The sequence below is a fragment of the Vanacampus margaritifer genome, chromosome 1 (assembly GCF_051991255.1).
Source record: "Vanacampus margaritifer isolate UIUO_Vmar chromosome 1, RoL_Vmar_1.0, whole genome shotgun sequence".
NCBI lineage: Eukaryota > Metazoa > Chordata > Actinopteri > Syngnathiformes > Syngnathidae > Vanacampus > Vanacampus margaritifer.
In genome coordinates, this window is record NC_135432.1 from 56,751,761 (window position 1) to 56,771,299 (window position 19,539).

General features: G+C 42.1%; 1 protein-coding gene across 1 annotated transcript; it reads left to right on the forward strand.

Annotated features, from left to right (window-relative positions):
• The first annotated feature begins 1,775 nt into the window (after positions 1 to 1,775).
• Positions 1,776 to 17,904, forward strand: peli2 (pellino E3 ubiquitin protein ligase family member 2). The gene is made up of 6 exons (XM_077556047.1): positions 1,776 to 2,088; positions 9,426 to 9,555; positions 12,319 to 12,420; positions 13,391 to 13,588; positions 13,731 to 13,919; positions 15,146 to 17,904. The coding sequence occupies exons 1-6, from the start codon at positions 2,012 to 2,014 to the stop codon at positions 15,722 to 15,724; spliced, it is 1,275 nt and encodes a 424-aa protein (XP_077412173.1). The 5' UTR covers positions 1,776 to 2,011; the 3' UTR covers positions 15,725 to 17,904.
• Positions 17,905 to 19,539: the final 1,635 nt, after the last annotated feature.

Sequence of the window (19,539 nt, forward strand, 5' to 3'; positions counted from 1 at the left end):
TGTTCCAACAACAGTACTGTTGTGTTGACTAGCCTGGGTGGGCGGCCAGGGGCGCACGCAACATGGGATCAGCACATTCCTTACATTCTCCCACACTGTCATGCTGCAGTCAGCTGATTGCAGATCTGTCTTTTGCCTTCATGGAAAATTCTCGAAGGAACATGTGCCTCTGGGTCTTCACTGACGATGCATTTGAACATCCCATGGTGCCCTCCAAATGACTTATTTTCATTACATGTGGTCACAAAATAACACATTAAGCAGACAGAGAAGTACAGTGAGACCATATTCTCTCTGTTGTGTTACTTGACTCATCCCGACTGGGGAAGAATTTTGCTTGCGGTGTTGCTTACTGACTCATGACCTTCGAGAAGTGAGGCCTTCCAAACGTCGTCATTGCTCACACACAATTACGCAATGTAGCTGGTCATGGTAGGCCTATAGCCACCGAGAGAGCCTGGTAACATTTGGCTCCTCCTCCTGGCTGACAGAGCTCAGATTTTGACTCTCACCACGCCAACGCACATTCAGCAAAGCGAGTCCCCTCCCTGCATCTGCTCTCCATCAGTGTGGTATGTGCGAGAGCTTTGATCACCACACATACACTCACATGCACACAAGCTATGTCTGTGTGTAGGCCTATGTGGGAGGCCAAGTATGCAGACAGAAAAAGACTATAGAGTGCTCTCGCACAGACAATGCCCAGTGGATGAAAGAAACAAAAGAGCTGTAAATACTCATTGTAGCCACAGCTTTGTGGTCAGCCTCAAGGCCTGCAGTAGAAGGTATAAAAGCACATTCATCCGTGGACAAGGAGCCGAAGCCCCCCTTCTTGGCACCATTAATGAACAACTGGATCTAACCTGGACACACAATATAAAGTGGTTAACGTTTGAACACAGAAGAGGGTAGCCGTGAAACTCCTACATTTGAAACTGAACACCAGTTCAAAAGGGAAGCAATAATTGGGGGAAGGGGGTTTGAAGGAGCAATGGCACCCCCAGTCATGCAGATCCTTGTGAAAACAAGGTGGGCCCATAATGTGTAGATGAGACTAACAGACAAAAGTTTAAGTGGCACATTCATCAGCCAGGCGACATGACAAAACTAGTCATGAGGGATATTAAAAGGTTCAAGACTGGAGGTCACGGGGTGGTGGTACTGGATGTGGTATTCAATAACATGGCATGGTTTGTTTATTTATTTGATTCACAACAATGTCCCTGCAACTAGTAGGCTTTGAAACGCCCTTGCAACTATACAATACAATCATAGATACTACAAAAAATTTGAATAAGAGGTTGCTAAATATGGAAGTAATTACCATGAGCATATAAAAACACAAGGGTAAAGTATAACATGTTTTTTCGATTAAAAAAAAGCATACAGAATATTTAAGGGACGACATGCCTATATTTCGTGGGAAGCGATTAACTGCGCATATGTGAATAAAATTTGGATATTATATCCGTTCAAGAATCCCCAGATTGTACTCTTTGTTTACATAACATAAACTGCGAGCCGCCGTCCATGTCAGGGGTGTGTAGGAAGGATATTTGGGTAATTTATATTGGCAATGTCGCTTATGTATTGCTTGATTCGTGTTCATTTCATAATATCAATTACATTTCAAAACACCAAAAGCAATTTTCGACCGACTTTGGTCCAAACAATCTCTTTAAAAGGAGTCGGTAAGATCTTGAACTCCCCCGTGCAAAGTGAAGAACAAGCGAATGGTACATTCCGCTCCATCTCCTAGCTGTTTTTGTATCCGCTTCAGAGCGCGTTCAACGGCCAACTAAAGTTACGCTTTGCCATGTCACCGAAAAGAAGTTAGAGGCCGCGTTTATTTGATAAAAAGCGGACGTTCGCTGGCTTTAGAACACCCGCCTTTGGATATATGAGATGAACTAAGTGCGTGTTCGAGCTTTTCGAAGGTAGACCCTGGCTATATTTGCACTGTTGTTCATTTAGTGTACAGTGAACGCCACACAGCGAAGCTACAAGCCTCATGTTTTCGTCCAGCCAAGAGGAACACTGCGCCCCCTCCAAAGACCCAGTTAAATACGGCGAGTTGGTCGTTTTGGGGTAAGTTTTGTTTCACTAAAACAAAAACAAAATAGAACAACTCTTGTGTTACAATTTTACTACGTGAACGCCAAAGCGACCTCTTTACGCAGAGGAAGTTTCACAAGAGCGTTCATTCCGTAGCTAACTAACTTAGCTCAACGACTTTTCCTAAAACGCAATTTTTCGTAAAGAAAACACTACTTTCTCGTGACAGTATTTTGCTTTTAAGACGCCAAAGCATCGTAGAGTCACGTTTCCATTCCGACGGGACACGTGCACATTTCAGGTGTGTACATTAAGGTTGTCTTCTTTCGAGTTGACGTTTTGTGATGTTTTATGGTTCTCTGGTGTTTTGAAGCGGAATAAAAGTCTGACTACATGCATGTGGGAAGATAAAGACACGATTTATTCGACCCGCAAAACTTTGGTTACCCCTGTGGATTGAGTGCCACGCTTCCCACCTCAGAAGTTGGATTCATGGGGTTTCAGGAATTCGGAAGTGCAGATGCCCCCCTCCCCCAATGACCACAGTGCTTCCCCATTTTTAACTCTGCTCCTCAGCACATACACACACATTCACGCACACAAAATATATTTCAGTTACGTGATACCTCTGTCCGGGCCTATCTAAAATGAGTACATAGATATGAGATGAAGAAGAACCAGGCCTATGAAAGAGCGTAAATTGTTTGTACAAATAAATATACGGATGCCATGTTACCCCTGTGTGTTCACTCCGAGTAAAGTAACAAAATAAATACAGGATTGATTCCCGAGAGTAGTAATGGGACAACTGAAGTGAGTTGTTCATCCATTTTGCAGAGCATAACTTCCACATGTTGTCGTCACTGGTGTTTACCTCAAACAATCTCCACAGGGTTGACATAGCTCCTGCTTGTCCTGCATGGAAAGTTTGTGAGGCTGGTAAACTGACATCAATGTCTAGCATCGGAGTGATAGTTATTTTATTTTTTACGAGTAGAGATGTACTGGTATGTGTGCAATCTCTACTCACTGTCTGAGTTTTTAAACTAGGGCTGAATGATTTAATATGTGATTGTTTTTTTTCCAAGGTCCTCTTCCCATGTATTTTTTTTTTACAAACACAATCAACACATAATATAGATAGCAACAAACAATATCAGTTTTTTTTATTAAATGTTTAAGTCTTAACCTAAACATGCCCCTTGCATGTGGGCAAGGAGAGCTACAGTTCCTGGTGCACTTTCTGCCATTTATTGGATGGATCAAGAGTCTTATTACACAAATACATAATAACAGTCGCAAGGAGTGACTCCAACTCCTGATGTCACCCACTAGGCCACACCCCATAAAGGCACATGTCCATCGCACAAATACTACAATAATAACAATTACTATCCATCCATCCATCCATTTTCTTGGCCGCTTTTCTAGGGGTGTTTAAAAAAACAACAACAATTTGGCCATATATCACGATATTACAGCGCGCACTTTTGTAAATAAAAATTTGTTTCGTAAAATACATTTTGCTTTAAAACACTCGTGGGGGCGCTGCAAAAGGATTAATGGCATTTCAATTCATTCCATCAGCAAGTCGGCTCGCCATCGGGCGTGTCACATTTCTGTGTTTAAGTTTGAATTAGCTATGCCGTTCGTCAGCAATGAATGTCCTTGCGGAAACACGAAATATTGGTTCCGGCTCTTCTGGGTCGCAAATATGTTTTTTAAAATTACTGTACAAAGTATTTTGATGTATATATCGACTTAAACAGGGAAATCCGACTTAAGTCAAAATTCAGGTTACATCGCCAACGGAACTCTGCTGTGACTTGAAGATTCCCTGTACTCTGTGGCCAAAACGTTTGGTGCACACTAGGGATGCACCGAAATGAATTTTTTTGGCCGAAACTGAAAATGAAAAATGCCAATTTTTACTATCATTGCATTTATTATAATTAATTAAAATTATATTATTATAACATATTTATTCAGCACTGGCATTTTAACAAAGCACAATATAAATTGAAATGTGCCCAGAGTTCGCACAGGCGGGCACAGATGCGTGCGGCGGGACAAGGTGCGGCACACATAAAATCTGCACATTCACAGTTTTTTGTTTTTTTTTTGCTCGTGTCACCACAACATCCTATTTTGGCCATGTTCTTTCGGCTTTAATTTTATTTCGACCTGATGCCGAAAATTTCCGCTGGCCGAATATTCGGTGCATCACTAGTGTACACACCTTTGAAATCAGATACATGACTCATGAGCTGTATAGAACTTTTGTTTTTAACAAACATAAATAATGCTCAGTTTTTTCCTGCGTCACATAGTATGGGGTATATGCCACGGAGGAGGCAGGACTCCTGACTTCCATAAGTCACACACCAACGCTGATTCCGGTTACTGTTGCAATGTAAAAAGCCTGTGCCCCTCCATTGCACGTTCTCGTTGATGGGTGCGAGTGTGTAAGGTACCGTACACACTCGCACCCATCAACGGGAACGCGCAATGGAAGTGCGAGTATTGGAACGCGACCTATATGTCGCAACGGTAACTGGAAACAGCGTTGGTGTGTGACTTACGGAAGTCGGAAGTCCGTGGTATCTACCCCATTGTTTGAACTTCACTATCTGTGATATTGTTACTTGTTCTTTTGTTCCACGTCTTAAACATTTTATGCAACATTGTAATTGTACAATCAAAATTATATGAGGTCAAATAGTAAGTAACTAAGTCTGTTAAAAAACTTTTAATACTGTAATAAACGGCTTGTGTTAAATGTCAACAGCACTGAATAACACCATGGAGCGTTGGAAATCTTCATGGTTTGCTTATAGTTCACACTTGGTCCTCTTCCAAGTCCTGATGAGTGGCATAGAGTAGAGTGGGAGGCCAAGCGGCAGTCATTTGAGGTGTAACATTTCAAAAGATCAAACATTAGAAATAGAAGGGGACTGCATTGATGCAGCTCAATTTCACATGACTGATATATCTTTAAACGGCAAACTAGTTGAGGCTGAATCAACAGTGCACTCCATTATCCCCCAGTTGCATCAAAACACAATTACACATTGTCAAAAGAATACTCAGCATGATTTAATTGACTATTATGCCTCCCTAAAGCCACCTTAACATCGAACATTGCCTCACTATCCTGTGCCCAACCTATTCAAGACTGTCGACTAAGAGCTCAGGTCTCGGTTTTTGACCGTGGCTTATTTTGTCCTTCGCAAATAAGGCCAACCCGTTGGGGAGGGAAAAACCTATGGTATGCCACAAAAAAGAGTTAGAGCTGTTTTGATCTGTTAGGACTCAAATCTGACATGGCGTGGGCTTCTGATACAAAACAGTTAGTACAATTTATGCCCTTTTTTTAAAAAAAAAAATATATATATATAAGAAGAAGATAACCTGCCTATTTGTCCAGTGGTTAAATTAAATAAGCAAGTTATTTTTGTAAGGTGCTCAGGGCTAGAAAATGTTGTACCAAAACTGAATGGTTTGACCAATAATGTGTTATATTCTTTGTGCTTTGGGCTTGTATATCTGTTTTTGAAAAGACTGATATGAATTTGTGACAGAGTGGTTTTGTCCCTCGCCCTCCTCCTACGCCCCCCCCCCCCCCTCCTCCGTCAGACTGCTTCTTGTGCGAGACAAAAAGTACTGCCCCTGGAGGAACATGTGGCATGTTTGAAGTTGATCCTGTTTCATCTGTACTGAGACACAGACACATTTGATGGGTGTATAATCACCTCATGTGACACCTTCCTTCCGTCTCATTGATAAGAAAAGTAGGGGCAGACAAGTGAGCTGACAACATGGAACAAAGAACAGCGATTCCCTTGGCAGTTTGTCGCCATGAGTGCCATGACTAGGATTGCTCGGCCTCATCGCTTGACTGCACGGACTCAACCGGTGCTGGTCGGCGAGGGCGTGCGAAGGGGGGTAGGGGGGGCTGCGTGGGCATCCTGGAAATGAAAGGATGGATTGATCAGGGCCTAGCTTTTGCTTCTACTCAGCTTCCTCTGTCCATTGTGGCATAGAGACTGGGCCTATTGATTGAACTTAGTTCGTTTCTCCCTTAAGAGCTACTCAGTCAAGGAAATGTACAAATCAACTTGGGGACATCTCTGGCACACGCTAACACTTGTTGAGGTGTCAACAATGTTGGGAGCATATTCGGACTTAATACTGCATCTCTTGTACAAGATCATACTGTATCGGATTCTTGAGGTCATGCAGCTTGAGTCGGTTGATGTTGACGATTTCCTTGAAGCAGAATCAAGTAAAAAATATTCTATGCAATATCTCTATTCTTCATGTCTCTCATCGTGTACTACAATGAAAGGTATTCATTTAGAAAGCTTATATTGAGGAGGATTTTTAAGTGTGCCCCCCGCAGTTTTTAATGGTCGGTGCAAACACTGATCATTTTGACGACATTCTAATCCTTGCGTTGAACTTTTCTTCCAGCAATTGTGCTTTTACCAAGTTGTTGTTGTGTAAACGTACCCATAGCAGTTTCATGTGCCTGCCTTGTGTAACAGCATGGGTGATGGGCAATATAGCAATATCTTCTCTAATCCCCACTGCTAAGTATTGGAAGGTAAATCCTTTGTCTGCCTGGCAGAGGCTAAAAAAAGAAAACTTTACATTAAAACACAGATTAACGTGAGAAAGGTGGTGGTGACGTTGTCAGTATTAAAATGGTGAAATATTTCACTTATATTAACTGTAAAATTACACTGAAAGAGTAGTACCAAGTACTAAGTATTATGCTATCTGAATAGAAAAGGATAACAGGTGACTACTAAAATTACAATCTTGTGATCCTGAACTAACCCTTGACCTCAAATTAACACTTAGCTAACCTTGGAAAGCGAGAGACAAATCACATTGATTGCATAGTCAATTATCTTTTTCATTGCAGTTGATTTTTTTTTTGTTGCTAGTAAAGTTAATTACTCATTTGAAAAATACATTATACTGAATTTGCATTATTTAAATTCCGTCTAACTTCTCTGTAATTTTCCATGTGTCCGAGCATTCACACAAACTCCCTGAACATTCCTTGGACCACAGTGAGCAATATCAGACATGCATACAGCAGCCAAACCAGTATCACACTGTCTATAACCTGAGATCATAACAAGTTGGACGATGTAGGTATGTCAACAAAATTCTAACCATACACCAAAATAGAGCGCATGTCATTGAATGGAGATTTGTGACTCGAATATAATTAGTCCTAATTTGTAATAACTGGTAAAGGATTAAGGATTTTATGCCACTTATGTTACTTTTTTATTTATGAATTGGCCCAAATTGACTTGTATGGAAGCCCATTCCCGCCATTAATTAAAAAAAATGTTTTTGTTAACACCGTCAGAATCCGCCAGCGGGGGGAAAAAAAGTGTTTTTTTTCCTCACTGTCAAACGCACATTTCCGCCAGTGGATTTTTTTATTTAATTACATTTTTTTATTTGTAGAGCTTTTCTTTCACATCTCTATGTGGCATGTGCAAGCCCTCCATCGGCGAGCAAAGTCCGACTCACTCAACAGGAATCTAAAAATGATTTCATGGAAGTATTGAATAATTGTACTTTTATATTGTTATATTTATAATGATGTGATTTGTAGTGTTTTAGACCTATAGGCCTATGCAATAACAGGGTTGCACACACTCGACGGGTGACCAACGGTCTCTTCAGATTCCGTCTCTATCTAAAAGTATTAGTTGAATTTGCACATTTATTGATCCCTCCGTTGAAATTAAAATTATGTCGGTATGCCATTATGCTCATTTTGGTTCATCGACAGGACGTACAAATGGCCTGAAACTTGAATCCGTGTGTGGCTTTTATCCGATGGAAGGCTTGCACATGCCGCATGCAGGTCTGATAGAAAAGGTCTTCAACGCCGTAACATAATTTATTTCTTGTTTCCTGTTTTGTTAGCTCTCTAGATTAAAAAATGTTCCCCAGACACTGATTAAATTGCTTGCAAGTTTGCTTCAAAGTTGGATATGCTCCACTTTAACACGGTCCCAGCCTGACATCTGTGAAGTGTGCCGGTACTTGATCATCCAAACACTTACTTTACTTCCAGTGTGAAACGATTACAAGTCCATCTTAGGTTAGCTTAGCAGTTAACACGGGCTTCTCCGTCTTTCTTCCTCACCCTTTTGTGAGAACGATGCTTGTCAGAACTTGAAGTATAGCTTGTTCACCTCCATGGAGATGGTAATTACTGTTTTAGGAGTGACGCTGCAATGTGTTTCAGGCGCAATAGTTAGCCAGCCAAAGCTTGTTGCGAACAAGCTGGTGCAGCGCAAGTAGCAAAGTGCTTGCCTTGACCTCTCATTACCAGCGTGTCGGTGACAAGAGCACATTGTGGTTGTGCCACATTACACCCATGCATCCAACTCAGTGAAGCTTTTTGGGGGGACTGTCTCAGCAGTTCAATAATCAGAAAAACTTAGTGAAACTGGGAATGACAGATTTTTTTATTTCAATGTATTTTGATGAGGTGCAAAAAAACCAACCTTTTTTTTTTGACTCACAAACTGTGATGTGAGACCACTTACTGTATCTCGAGCCTGGAAATGCTAACAGGCGAAATGCATTAAATAATTCAGTTGTTTGGAGAGTCATCTATTGTACCACCCAGTGCCACACTTTGTCTCAGTGGGTGCCTTGTCCAACAGGCCCGCTTTGTGCTGTGGCCTGACTTGGACTTTGTGTTTCAGTGACTGACCATCCATGTGGACCATTATTAATTATGATCTGAATTCATTACCTATTTGAGGTTGTTGAGATATGTGGCTTGTAATGTATGTCCAGTTCCCTGTAGTTATGTGTGATTATCTGACAGGAGGTCTGTGTGTTGGATGAGAGTTAAAAAGTAGGAATCAGCTGGTAAATGGTGGATGTCTGGTAGTGGGCACAGGAGGGGTTCAGTCCTACAGGAAGGGGACAGACAAGGTCACGAGAATGACTGCAAATGCCTCAAACAACAAACCTGACGCATCCCAAAAGCTGCTGGTATGCGGGCGGGACAAAAAAAGGAAAAACAGCTGCACTTTGCACTGCGCACACCAACACAAATCACAGTGCGCATTATGTAATAAGCGACAGCATCCAAGGTAATGCTTAGTGTGCTAATAGGTTGTGCTAGATTTCCAAAGCTCCTTTTGAAACACATGAATGTTTCTAATTCTCTCGGTTTGCTTGTTATGATTATAAGAATTATGCCTGTAATTCCCACCTGACACATCCTGATGCTGCTCCCCAAAACTTTTTTTTTATTTCAATTTGTGTGGGCATATATTTACTGTCCTTCCCTTTACCCCACCCCCTCTCTATGACAGGTACAATGGCTCACTGCCCAATGGGGATCGCGGTAGACGGAAAAGCAGATTTGCGCTATACAAGAGGACCAAAGCCAACGGTGTTAAGCCGAGTGCCGTGCACATCCTCAACACACCCCAAGACAGCAAGGTACACATTTGACAAGTAGAAAAGCGCAATCACCTGCCTGTGTTTTGATTTAGACAACCATGTCTGCTTCAGTAGTCCGAAGTGCAGGCACCTTGTTTTCTCAATGACTTCAGCGATGAATGTGCAGCAACCCGTATTGTTTACATATCTCATTGATGTTTAGAACAACACTTCTTTGTAAGGCCTTGCAGTTTACCTTTTGCTTTTGCACCTAAGAGGCTTCCACAAACCGCCTGGTCCAGTAGAACACGTCGGCCTTCCTTCCTGCATTCCTCCCTTTGGTCTCCGAGCAATACTGCTTAAAACGCCAGAGGAGTTGCTTTCATTTGCACCCCCCGAGGGCCAATCCTCCACACGTTTGCTGGTAGTTCAGCTCTCTGGCCGAAGGACCCTGGGCTCATGTTACTCTCACCATGTGGAATTCGACTCTTGATGCCTGTCGATGTTTTACTGCAAGTCTTCTGTGAAACTGTAGCGGTCTATCAAATTTAGATGCATGCGGGCCTGTCCTGATAACACATTTTTTAGGATGATATATTTTCTTACAAACTATCACAATAAATTATAGTGTTGTTTTTTTAATGCCACTGACATAGTGATACTACAGCACAATAGAATATATAACAACAAACAAAATATCTTAAATAGAAGATGTATATGAATAAAACAGACTCATAATCTGTTGTACAATTGTCAAATTGTACTTGTAACAACATACTGTACAACCACATATATGTAGTGGCAGAGTAACTTGAGATTTCTTATCTCTTGAATGATTTCTTTCAATCTTGCACAAGGCTGGAATGGCTGTTTTGGAAAACTTTTTTTGGGGGGTGAAATTTGTATTGAATATCAAGTCTGACTCATTTCTTTCAACGTTGGTTTCTCAACTGAGTTGAAGGGCTGCATCACTTTCATTAACGTCTGTTTGGCTCATTTATTTTTTAGAGATCTCAGTATGTTCATTCGGTAATCTTACCAATTCAACATTTCATCATCATTGCGCTTTCTTTTTTTAATTATTTTTTTTATTTTGTGTGTGCGTGTGAGATTGTGCTCATTCATTTACCTGAAACCTGTTAAGTCACATACCCTTCACCTTAACCAAATACTTCAGAATCCCGCTAGAGTCGTGAAGTTGTCAGGAGACCAGAGGAAGGATCCAAGAAAAGAAAGATGAAGCAAAGTGAAATCCAGCATCGACCAGACACCAGCTACTACCCACAGAGTTACAAACCAGAATCTTTCACCAACCCCAGAAACATCTAAATTCCAACAAATTAGAGATACTTCAAAAGACCGAAGGAAAGACTGAAGGAAGGATAGATGAAGCAGAGTGAGATCCATAAACACCAGCCTCCACCGATTCAGCGACCAGAGGGAGAAGCAGATTCTGTTTGGCCACCAAACCCCCCGACCCCCACCCAGCCACCCGTACCATACTAGGCAATTCACACCCCTAATAGCAAAGTTTTGCAATGTTTAATCAATTATATTGCTGGTTTTGAATCAACACACCTCTTCATATCGTTAGTTAAATTTCTGGTTCAATGATTATCATCACACGTTTCCTCTGCTACTACTGGTACCTTTTTGAAAATGTGGAGTTGATCTTTTTACATACCCAGTAAGCTTCAAGCGTCACGAGTGTTGATCTTGCATAATGATGATTCCAACTTGCTGGTTGCGGGAACTGTCTGTTACATGCATTGTCTACTCCTCCCTCTTTTGCCTCCCTGCCACACATGCTGTTAACTACCAAGTTCAGGATCAGGAGGGCGAACAGAGGAGGAAGTTGTCACAGTTGACTGACCCTCGGCTCCCAGCTGTGCACACACGGGTCAAAAATAGCTTGAAGAAAAAGAGGAGCGTGCTAAACTTAATTTGAGGGAAGCCTTCCTTGACGCTGAAAGGTCAGCCTTTTTTTTGTCATTCGCCCCACAGTGACAGTCACACTGTTGAGAGGTGTTTCAATATGCTTAAATGTGTTCAAGTAATTCGAGAGGGGTAAGGGTAAGACCATTTACAAAATATGTTTATTTTACATGGTCTCAATTGCGTCTTTTCACCTGTCGCAGGTGGATCTGGAACATAACTGCGCTGATAAATGGAGGTTTAGTGTTTAGGGGGTAGCGTTTTTCCTTTTTGCTTGCATTCTTGCTGTTGAACAGGTGGAGCACCGTTTGTTTGTGAAGGAAACCCACATGTGATGACAGTTGGCCCTAACCCGAAAGCAGCAACACCGTTGACCCACTTTCTCCCTCCTTTTCTTTCGCACGTGACAAAGGGAGGAGGTGGGTAAGGGTGGGTTTGTTTTGGGGGAGTGGAATTTGCAGATTAAAGAGGCATGTGGTAAAGCGTCTGTGGGAGCAAAGCGGATCTAACGTTTGCATTGAGCCAGTCCGGCGGTTCAGCGAGTTGGAGCTAACTGAGGCCAGTGGGCCGTTTATGGTCACTGCCATGGGAGGGTTCCCTTGCACACATTTCTCCTCGATATACTTCTACACAAACTGGATGTTGAGACACAATATATTATTGGTGCTATTGTTCTCTTAAATCTGTAACTATACCTCTGAGACAATGCAATGGTTGCAAAAAGCTTTTGTTTAAGAAGTTGTTCTTTGGAAACTTCTGGCACACACGCGCATGCCTGGCTTAACCCGTACTTTACAATGAAAACACCTCTCTGGTTTTAGCATGTGTTTGCGTTACCATTATTAAATGGTTCTTATTTTGACCATTTATGTTTATTTTCCGTTTTAGGCTGTCAACTCCAAAGGTCAGCACAGCATCTCATACACGTTGTCCCGCAACCAGACAGTGGTGGTGGAGTACAGCTATGATAAGGACACCGACATGTTTCAGGTAGAATACTCTTGTCTGGAATGTTTGGGGTGGGCAACTTACATACTGTAGGGGGCCAGAAGTTTTCAACAGTGCGAACGGGGGCCACATAGGACCACACACTTACTAACCAGATATTTGACAAAAATACCATTTTGAATACATACAAAATATGTGCATGCATGCAAAATATGTGCTCTTGATTAATATATTTAATTTTTCAGAATACATTTTTCAATGCATGTATAAACTGCCTGAAAATTGTAATATTATTGAGGTACTATATTTGTTCTGACTTCTGTACTATATTATTTCAGATCCACAAAACATTAGACCTACGCGTGTTGTATAGGACAATATAAGACTAGGACATGTCTGCCATCTAGTGGTGAATGGTGATGTTACAACTTAAAACTACATTTGACCCCGCATATTCAGTCCAGCACCTGCAGATTTGCTTAATCAGATTTTTTTTCTCAATATTTTTTTCAGATTTTGGATTTTCTTTTTTTTTTCCCTCTAACCCATTAACCTAACCCCCTTTTTTTGTGGAAAACATGTGTTGTATGTTTCTCTGCTTTTTTATTTATTTATGTTTTTGCTTTGTATATATGTAAAAAAGCAATTTAATTGATCATGCATCTTGAGTTTAAAGTGAATGGGAGGGCAAAGGGAATAACAGTAACTGTATGAATTTCGACACATTGTTTTTCAAATTGGAAAAAAAGTATTTTTAAAACAGTTCATTCACCCTAGATAGTCAGTTTTGGCAAAATGTCATAAAAAAAATCCCATCAGCTTCTGCCACAAGGGAGAGTCTAAATGCTTGCTATACAATTGTACTATTGCAGGAAAACTATCAAACAAAATGTATTTATGCCTTTTTTTTGCTCACCACAAAGCAGCAAAATAAATGACATAAAGATATTGTATTAGATTAGTGATTTGTTCCATTTCTGAACAATGTTTCCCCCCCCGCACTCACAAATAGATTGGCCGTTCCACTGAGAGTCCCATTGACTTTGTGGTGACAGACACTATAGCAGGAGGCCAGGAGGGCGAAGAGACTCCCATCACACAGAGCACCATCTCACGTTTCGCCTGCCGAGTCGTATGTGAGCGGAATCCTCCCTACACCGCTCGTATCTACGCAGCCGGGTTTGACTCGTCCAAGAATATCTTCCTTGGGGTGATTACTAGTTACTGTTTATCTTTTTTTAATAGCACTGCATCTTTTCTTGTAGTGTATGCTTACCAGTTTACACGTTCTTTGTGCATACATGGCCAAATACGTCAGTTAACATCTTGATTTGGGCTTCTGTTTCTCCCAGGAAAAAGCTGCAAAGTGGAAGAACCCTGATGGTCACATGGATGGTCTGACAACCAATGGTGTGCTGGTGATGCATCCCAAGGGCGGATTTACGGAGGAATCCAAGCCCGGCGTATGGCGGGAGATTTCTGTGTGTGGGGATGTATACACCCTGAGAGAGACGCGGTCCGCACAGACTCCAGGCAAACTGGTCAGTGCTTGCTAAACACACGCACGTAGTTGGCAATTGGCATTTAATCAACGTAGGGGATGTCGCACAAGATCACCAATATACCATATGTTTTTGAAAAAAAAATGGCTGTGCTCTAATACAGTATTTGGCACATTACAAGGGGTATGTGGAAAAAAAATTAATAATCTATTTCCAAGATCAATAATGTGATGCCAAAATCACAACAACCAGTCAGCTCAAGTCTCATGCTTGCGGGGCTGCTAAAAAAAGCCACCTCTTTCAAGTTAATTGCCTCCCAATTCACTTTTTTTTCCTCTCCTTCTTGGTTAGCTGAGAACAGGAAGAGACATGGAGTAGGAGCCTCCTCCTCCAAAAAAGAAAAAGGGCCATTTTGCTCTGCTGTTAAAAAAATAATAATAATAAATACCAATGTTGCCCAAACACAACATGAGGAGCACATGGTCTGTTCTGAAAATAGCTCACCAGTGATGGGACACTAACTTACTAAGAACGATTAAAACAGAAGAAGAATGTTAACATTTATTTATTTAAACTCAACATGTTACATGTATGTATGTTGTGTGCCAAATATTCTATATTTTGTTTTCAAGATGATTCAGAAAATGAATGAATGAAATAAAATAAAATTGCTGTTTTTATTTGTCCTTTTTGTTTTTTTTTAAAAGGTGATTTTAGCGCTTTAATATATTGTCGCTATCCTGTGAAAAACACTTTGTTTGTTTTTATGTTTTTGGGATGTCTGCCTTCAGTTTCATCCCATAAATGTAAAAATGTTTAAAAAGAAAAAAATGGACACAAGTGTTTTTCACATGATAGCGACGATATTATTATTCTTAGTGCTTTGTTCCTGATATTTAATAGTTAACTGCCTGTTTAAAGTGGATTCAAAGGAGCTCCAATTTTTTCTAGGTTTATTCTATATTCTGATTAGTGTTTTTTCGAGCTGTTACTGTACTTCTTTCAAAATAACATTTTTATTTTTATGTTTGAGGCAAAAAAAATAATGCTGAAGAATTAAATGTTTAAATTAAGGAAACTAAAATAAATGATTTTCATTTAATGATCAGTTAAATTGCACTTTTGGGGAATACACACACACACACACACGAGTGGGGGGGGGGGGGGTCATGAACAGTCCTAAGAACAAGCAAAACTGATGAGCACCTGTGTGAGGAAGTGCAGTAAAATGAGGATATAGTTGCTAATAGCTTTTTCGTCTTCAGGTGGAGAATGAAAGTAACGTCCTCCTGGACGGCTCGCTGGTGGACTTGTGCGGTGCAACTTTGCTGTGGCGCACAGCGGAGGGTCTCTTTCACACCCCCACCCAAAAGCACCTGGAGGCCCTCCGGCAGGAGATCAACGCGGCACGGCCCCAGTGCCCCGTGGGTCTCAACACCCTGGCCTTCCCCAGCATGCAACGCAGCCGCGCCCTCTCCTGCCTGGAGGACAAGCAGCCTTGGGTGTACCTGGCGTGCGGCCACGTGCACGGCTACCACAACTGGGGCCATCGCTCGGAGCAGGGGCCCAACACCCAGCGGGAGTGTCCCATGTGCCGGGTGGTCGGCCCCTACGTTCCGCTCTGGCTGGGCTGCGAGCCCGCCTTCTATGTGGACACGGGTGCACCCACTCACGCCTTTGTGCCGTGCGGACACGTGTGCTCGGAGAAGTCTGTCAAGTACTGGTCGGAAATCCCTCTGCCTCACGGCACCCACGCCTTCCATGCCGCGTGCCCCTTTTGTGCCACCCAGCTCAGCCTCGCTCAGGGCTGCTCCAAGCTCATTTTCCAGGGCCCCGTGGACTGAGCTGAGGCGCGATTCTACTCTTAGACAAGAGTGACAACATGCTGTGAAACTGTTGAGATTATTTTCTGTTTCCTTTCCCTCATGTTAGACCCTCTGTGGGAAGCTCAGGTGGGGATAGTTTGGATTGTTAAGGCTGTCTGGATGCCTGGCCGGGCCGGGCCCTCCTTTCCGGAACCAAATACTCTTTCAGCTATCCTGCCAAGCAACTGCTTTAAAGAAGATACGCCCCAGCACTGGTGGGCTCCACATGATTTACAATAGCTGGTGGATTTTATGCTTTAGGTAGAAAGAATTTCATAATTTTTACTCCTTTTAAACTTGATAACAATGAGCATGTGTAGGTAAGCCTGAAGCAGGTTGAGTGTAGCTCCTGGTGGATCAGAGAGGTTTTTAAGAGCCAGACAGCTGGACTGTTGGCTTGATGTACCCGAGGGGTCCAGTGCACCTCATTTGGCCCTTAATTAGTGTTGTTCCGATGCCGTTTTTTTTGGCCCCCGATACCGATTCCTAGTTATTTTTTTTCCCCCAACATGAAAAGGCTGCCCTGCCATTGGTTCAGAGCATACAAGGGCCAATAGGATATCTTGGCTCGGCATGCAGTGAACACGTCACACATCAGTGAATGTCGTGCACAAGCGTCTGAAATAATGCTATCGGCATGTTACTTGTTAGTACTTGCCGATGCCACTATTTTAATGCAGTATCGGGGCCTCTCCTGATACCGGTATCGTGACAACACTACCCTTAACCCAGCCTAACGGCATCTCGTAACCCTGCGGAGGTGGCTCCCATATGCCTCATATAAACGCAGTCAGAATTCAGTGCCTCTAATCCCACGAAGCAGTGGGAATATTTTTCACAGAAGAATATTTAGTTGAAGGCAAGTGAGGTAGCTTTGCATACCGGTGTAAGGAAATGACAGCCCACATCGATCCATCTCCGCATTTGTATCCCACAGAAGAACTATTTTACTACACTGAGGCCCTCGCACTGTTTTCTAATGCAAATGTTAATATATTTTCCTTCATAAATAATGCGCGTGAGAATGTTTTTGATTGTATGCGCGCGTGCTGGACGCCGTGGGTGCCCTCGGGCTTTATTTGAAAGAAGAGCCCCGCATCGTTTCACCCCGAAAGCCTCCCTTATGATCTCTCAGCCCACCAGCCAAATGCTCGACGAGAACCTTGCAGGGCTTGACAATGATTGTACCGGATTACAGCCTCTCGATAGACTCGCAAGATAAGACCTGAGACTGTATAGCAAGCATATGCATCACTGATAAGTGTGTCTCAGTCCCACACGTGTACTGTACGCCGTCTGCACTGTTGTTGGCTTCATCCTGCACTGGCTTGAAGCCAGCGACTGGAGCGCCAAGAAACCTGGGCATCGCCTCAGCAACGTGCAGAGATTATACCAAATATAAGGAGGAGCTATTTTCTCTCCACACGCAAGAAGCAAAAGTGGTTCTGTAAACAATCCCTAAACCCGGACCGCTGCTGCGGCGCAATGTTGACAGCTTTGGATTCCAGTCGCATGCACCAGCTCCATGGGAATAATGATATTATCTCACATGATGCCAAATTTGTTCTTTTGTGCGCGCGGATGACTCAAAAACAAACTAGCGGATGAAGTGAAACTAAAAAATGGGGGACAAATCTGTGTATTCTTTTTGTGATGTTAGCTTAACAGACTGTGTCCATATGTGGAGAATATTGGCAACAGTGTTGGTTCCGCCTCCTTCGCAAACAATACCGAGCATTCAAACTGAGTTTTGCTTCCAGTAGCTGCATTCAAGTCGTCTTCCAGAACTATGGATGACTGAGGGGGAAAGCCACCTTGAATTCACCCGAAATGTTCTCCTCTCCCTACAAAAACTTCCTTTTTAAAAGTTGAAGCAGCTCAGCTCAGAGGTGGCGCCATGTTGTTAACGTTTGACATGAAAGGCATTGCGGGGTCGAGAACTACTTGTGCCACGTACCGGGCAGTAAGAAACATTCCTCACTGCAGGTTGCGTGTTCTCCAACAGCTGCCTCAAACATTCCTTCTTGGTAAACATGGGTGGGTCCTCAAGGGCTTGTTCATGATTTTGTCTCTACAGGAAGTGTGTACACAAGCCATAGGACGCACTGATACAGTACTTCTCCCAATGCAAAGAAAAATTAAATATTTTTTAAAAGTAATCTGCAGCAATGTCTTTTTTTTTTCTTTCCCCCCATTTCATTTTCATCCTGACATCTCAAATTTCACACTTGACGGGAATTTTTTAAGAATTTTATGGACGGGGAATATTTGTACTACATAGCAACATTGTTACGCATGCTTGCATACATGTTTCATCATTTTTCCTCTTGTGTATTTCTTTAGGATCTACATTGCCAAAATGAATTTTGGGGGAGATAAGAGGCAGCATTTTCTTGAAGTCTGTTTTGGGCACATTCCATGTTGTATCAGCTCTTTTTATCTCCTATCAAGCTCATCTCAAAATTCACCGTAGAGAATGATTGGATGAGCCGCATTCCTTGGCGTCTCCAGTTTGAGCCACAGGGGGGCACTGTTTCCTCAACAATGGAGGACAAGGCCATCACTGCAAGGTGCACGCTGTTACTAAAAACGCGGCTGGAAAATACCTTTTGGGTGTTTATTTTTTATTACAAACGGAGCTGAGTAGGCTAAATTACCATGGGATATAGCTGCTTGTTTAAGGTTCATAATGTATCTCGCTTGCTGTATTATATATATTTTACCAAATTTAAAATTTACTTTTTAGGCCTGAGTCAGATTCTAGCACCCTCCATCTGGGCGATCACTGACATGAATGCATAGTTATTTGTAGTAAATGATTTTTGGACAGACACAAGGTGCACGTTTTTAGCATGTCTGCACAAGCCTTTATGGTGCCCTAAGCAGAATTTTGTTGCCCCCCTCCCCACCATGTTTATGCGTAATGCAATGTTTCCAAACCTTTATACAGTATAGCCAAATCACATATTTTACATTAGAACAATTTTCATGGCACAAACAGTCGATATACTGGTTAAAATGTCCACCTAGTGGAAGAGTATTTGAATTGTTCTGCCTGTTACAATCACATAAAAGTAACTTAAGAGAAATGCGTCCTTCCGGAAGTGCGTATTGATGGATTTTGACACATTGATGACATTTCCCCACTAGTCACGTGACATATCCCCCATAATAAGGATAGGCTACATGAAGAGGCATTTAAATGTACGCAATGCCAGTGGGATTCCTGGCTTCCTAATTAACGCTCCTGCCGTAAGAGGAGTTCATACGTCCTCACGTTTGTCTTTTTTTTTCTTTTCTTTTGAATGACAGAAGGTGACAGCATGCTAATTTCCATCTCTCTGTCGGTGGCTCCCCCGCCTTAAGCGGGCCACTGTTATGCAAATAAACTGGATTGATGCAACATTTCTTCCTTGATGATAGAAGCAAGGTTCACGCGCTTCGGTGACGCTTCTTTGGATGATAGCAAAGAGCAGCATCACCTTCATGATCCCAATTAACCCCTCTTAGACGGCTTTACTTTATACCGCTCTTAATTTGCAGCACTTCTATTACAGTAACTAAAAAAAAAAAGAGGTGCTCAGGTTTCTTGGCCGTCAATCTTTTGAACTCATCCTTCAGCATCAAAGTATTACAGGGGGAAGTGAACCAGAGAGTTAAAATAAATTATGTTGTTAGCGTTAATGTATTTATTCACTGTGGTTTCGTCTTTATAAAAGGAACAATATTTTTTTTTTAGGCATAAAGAGGAACTGGGTGTTTTGATAAAAGTTATGATGCAATCATAAAATGCA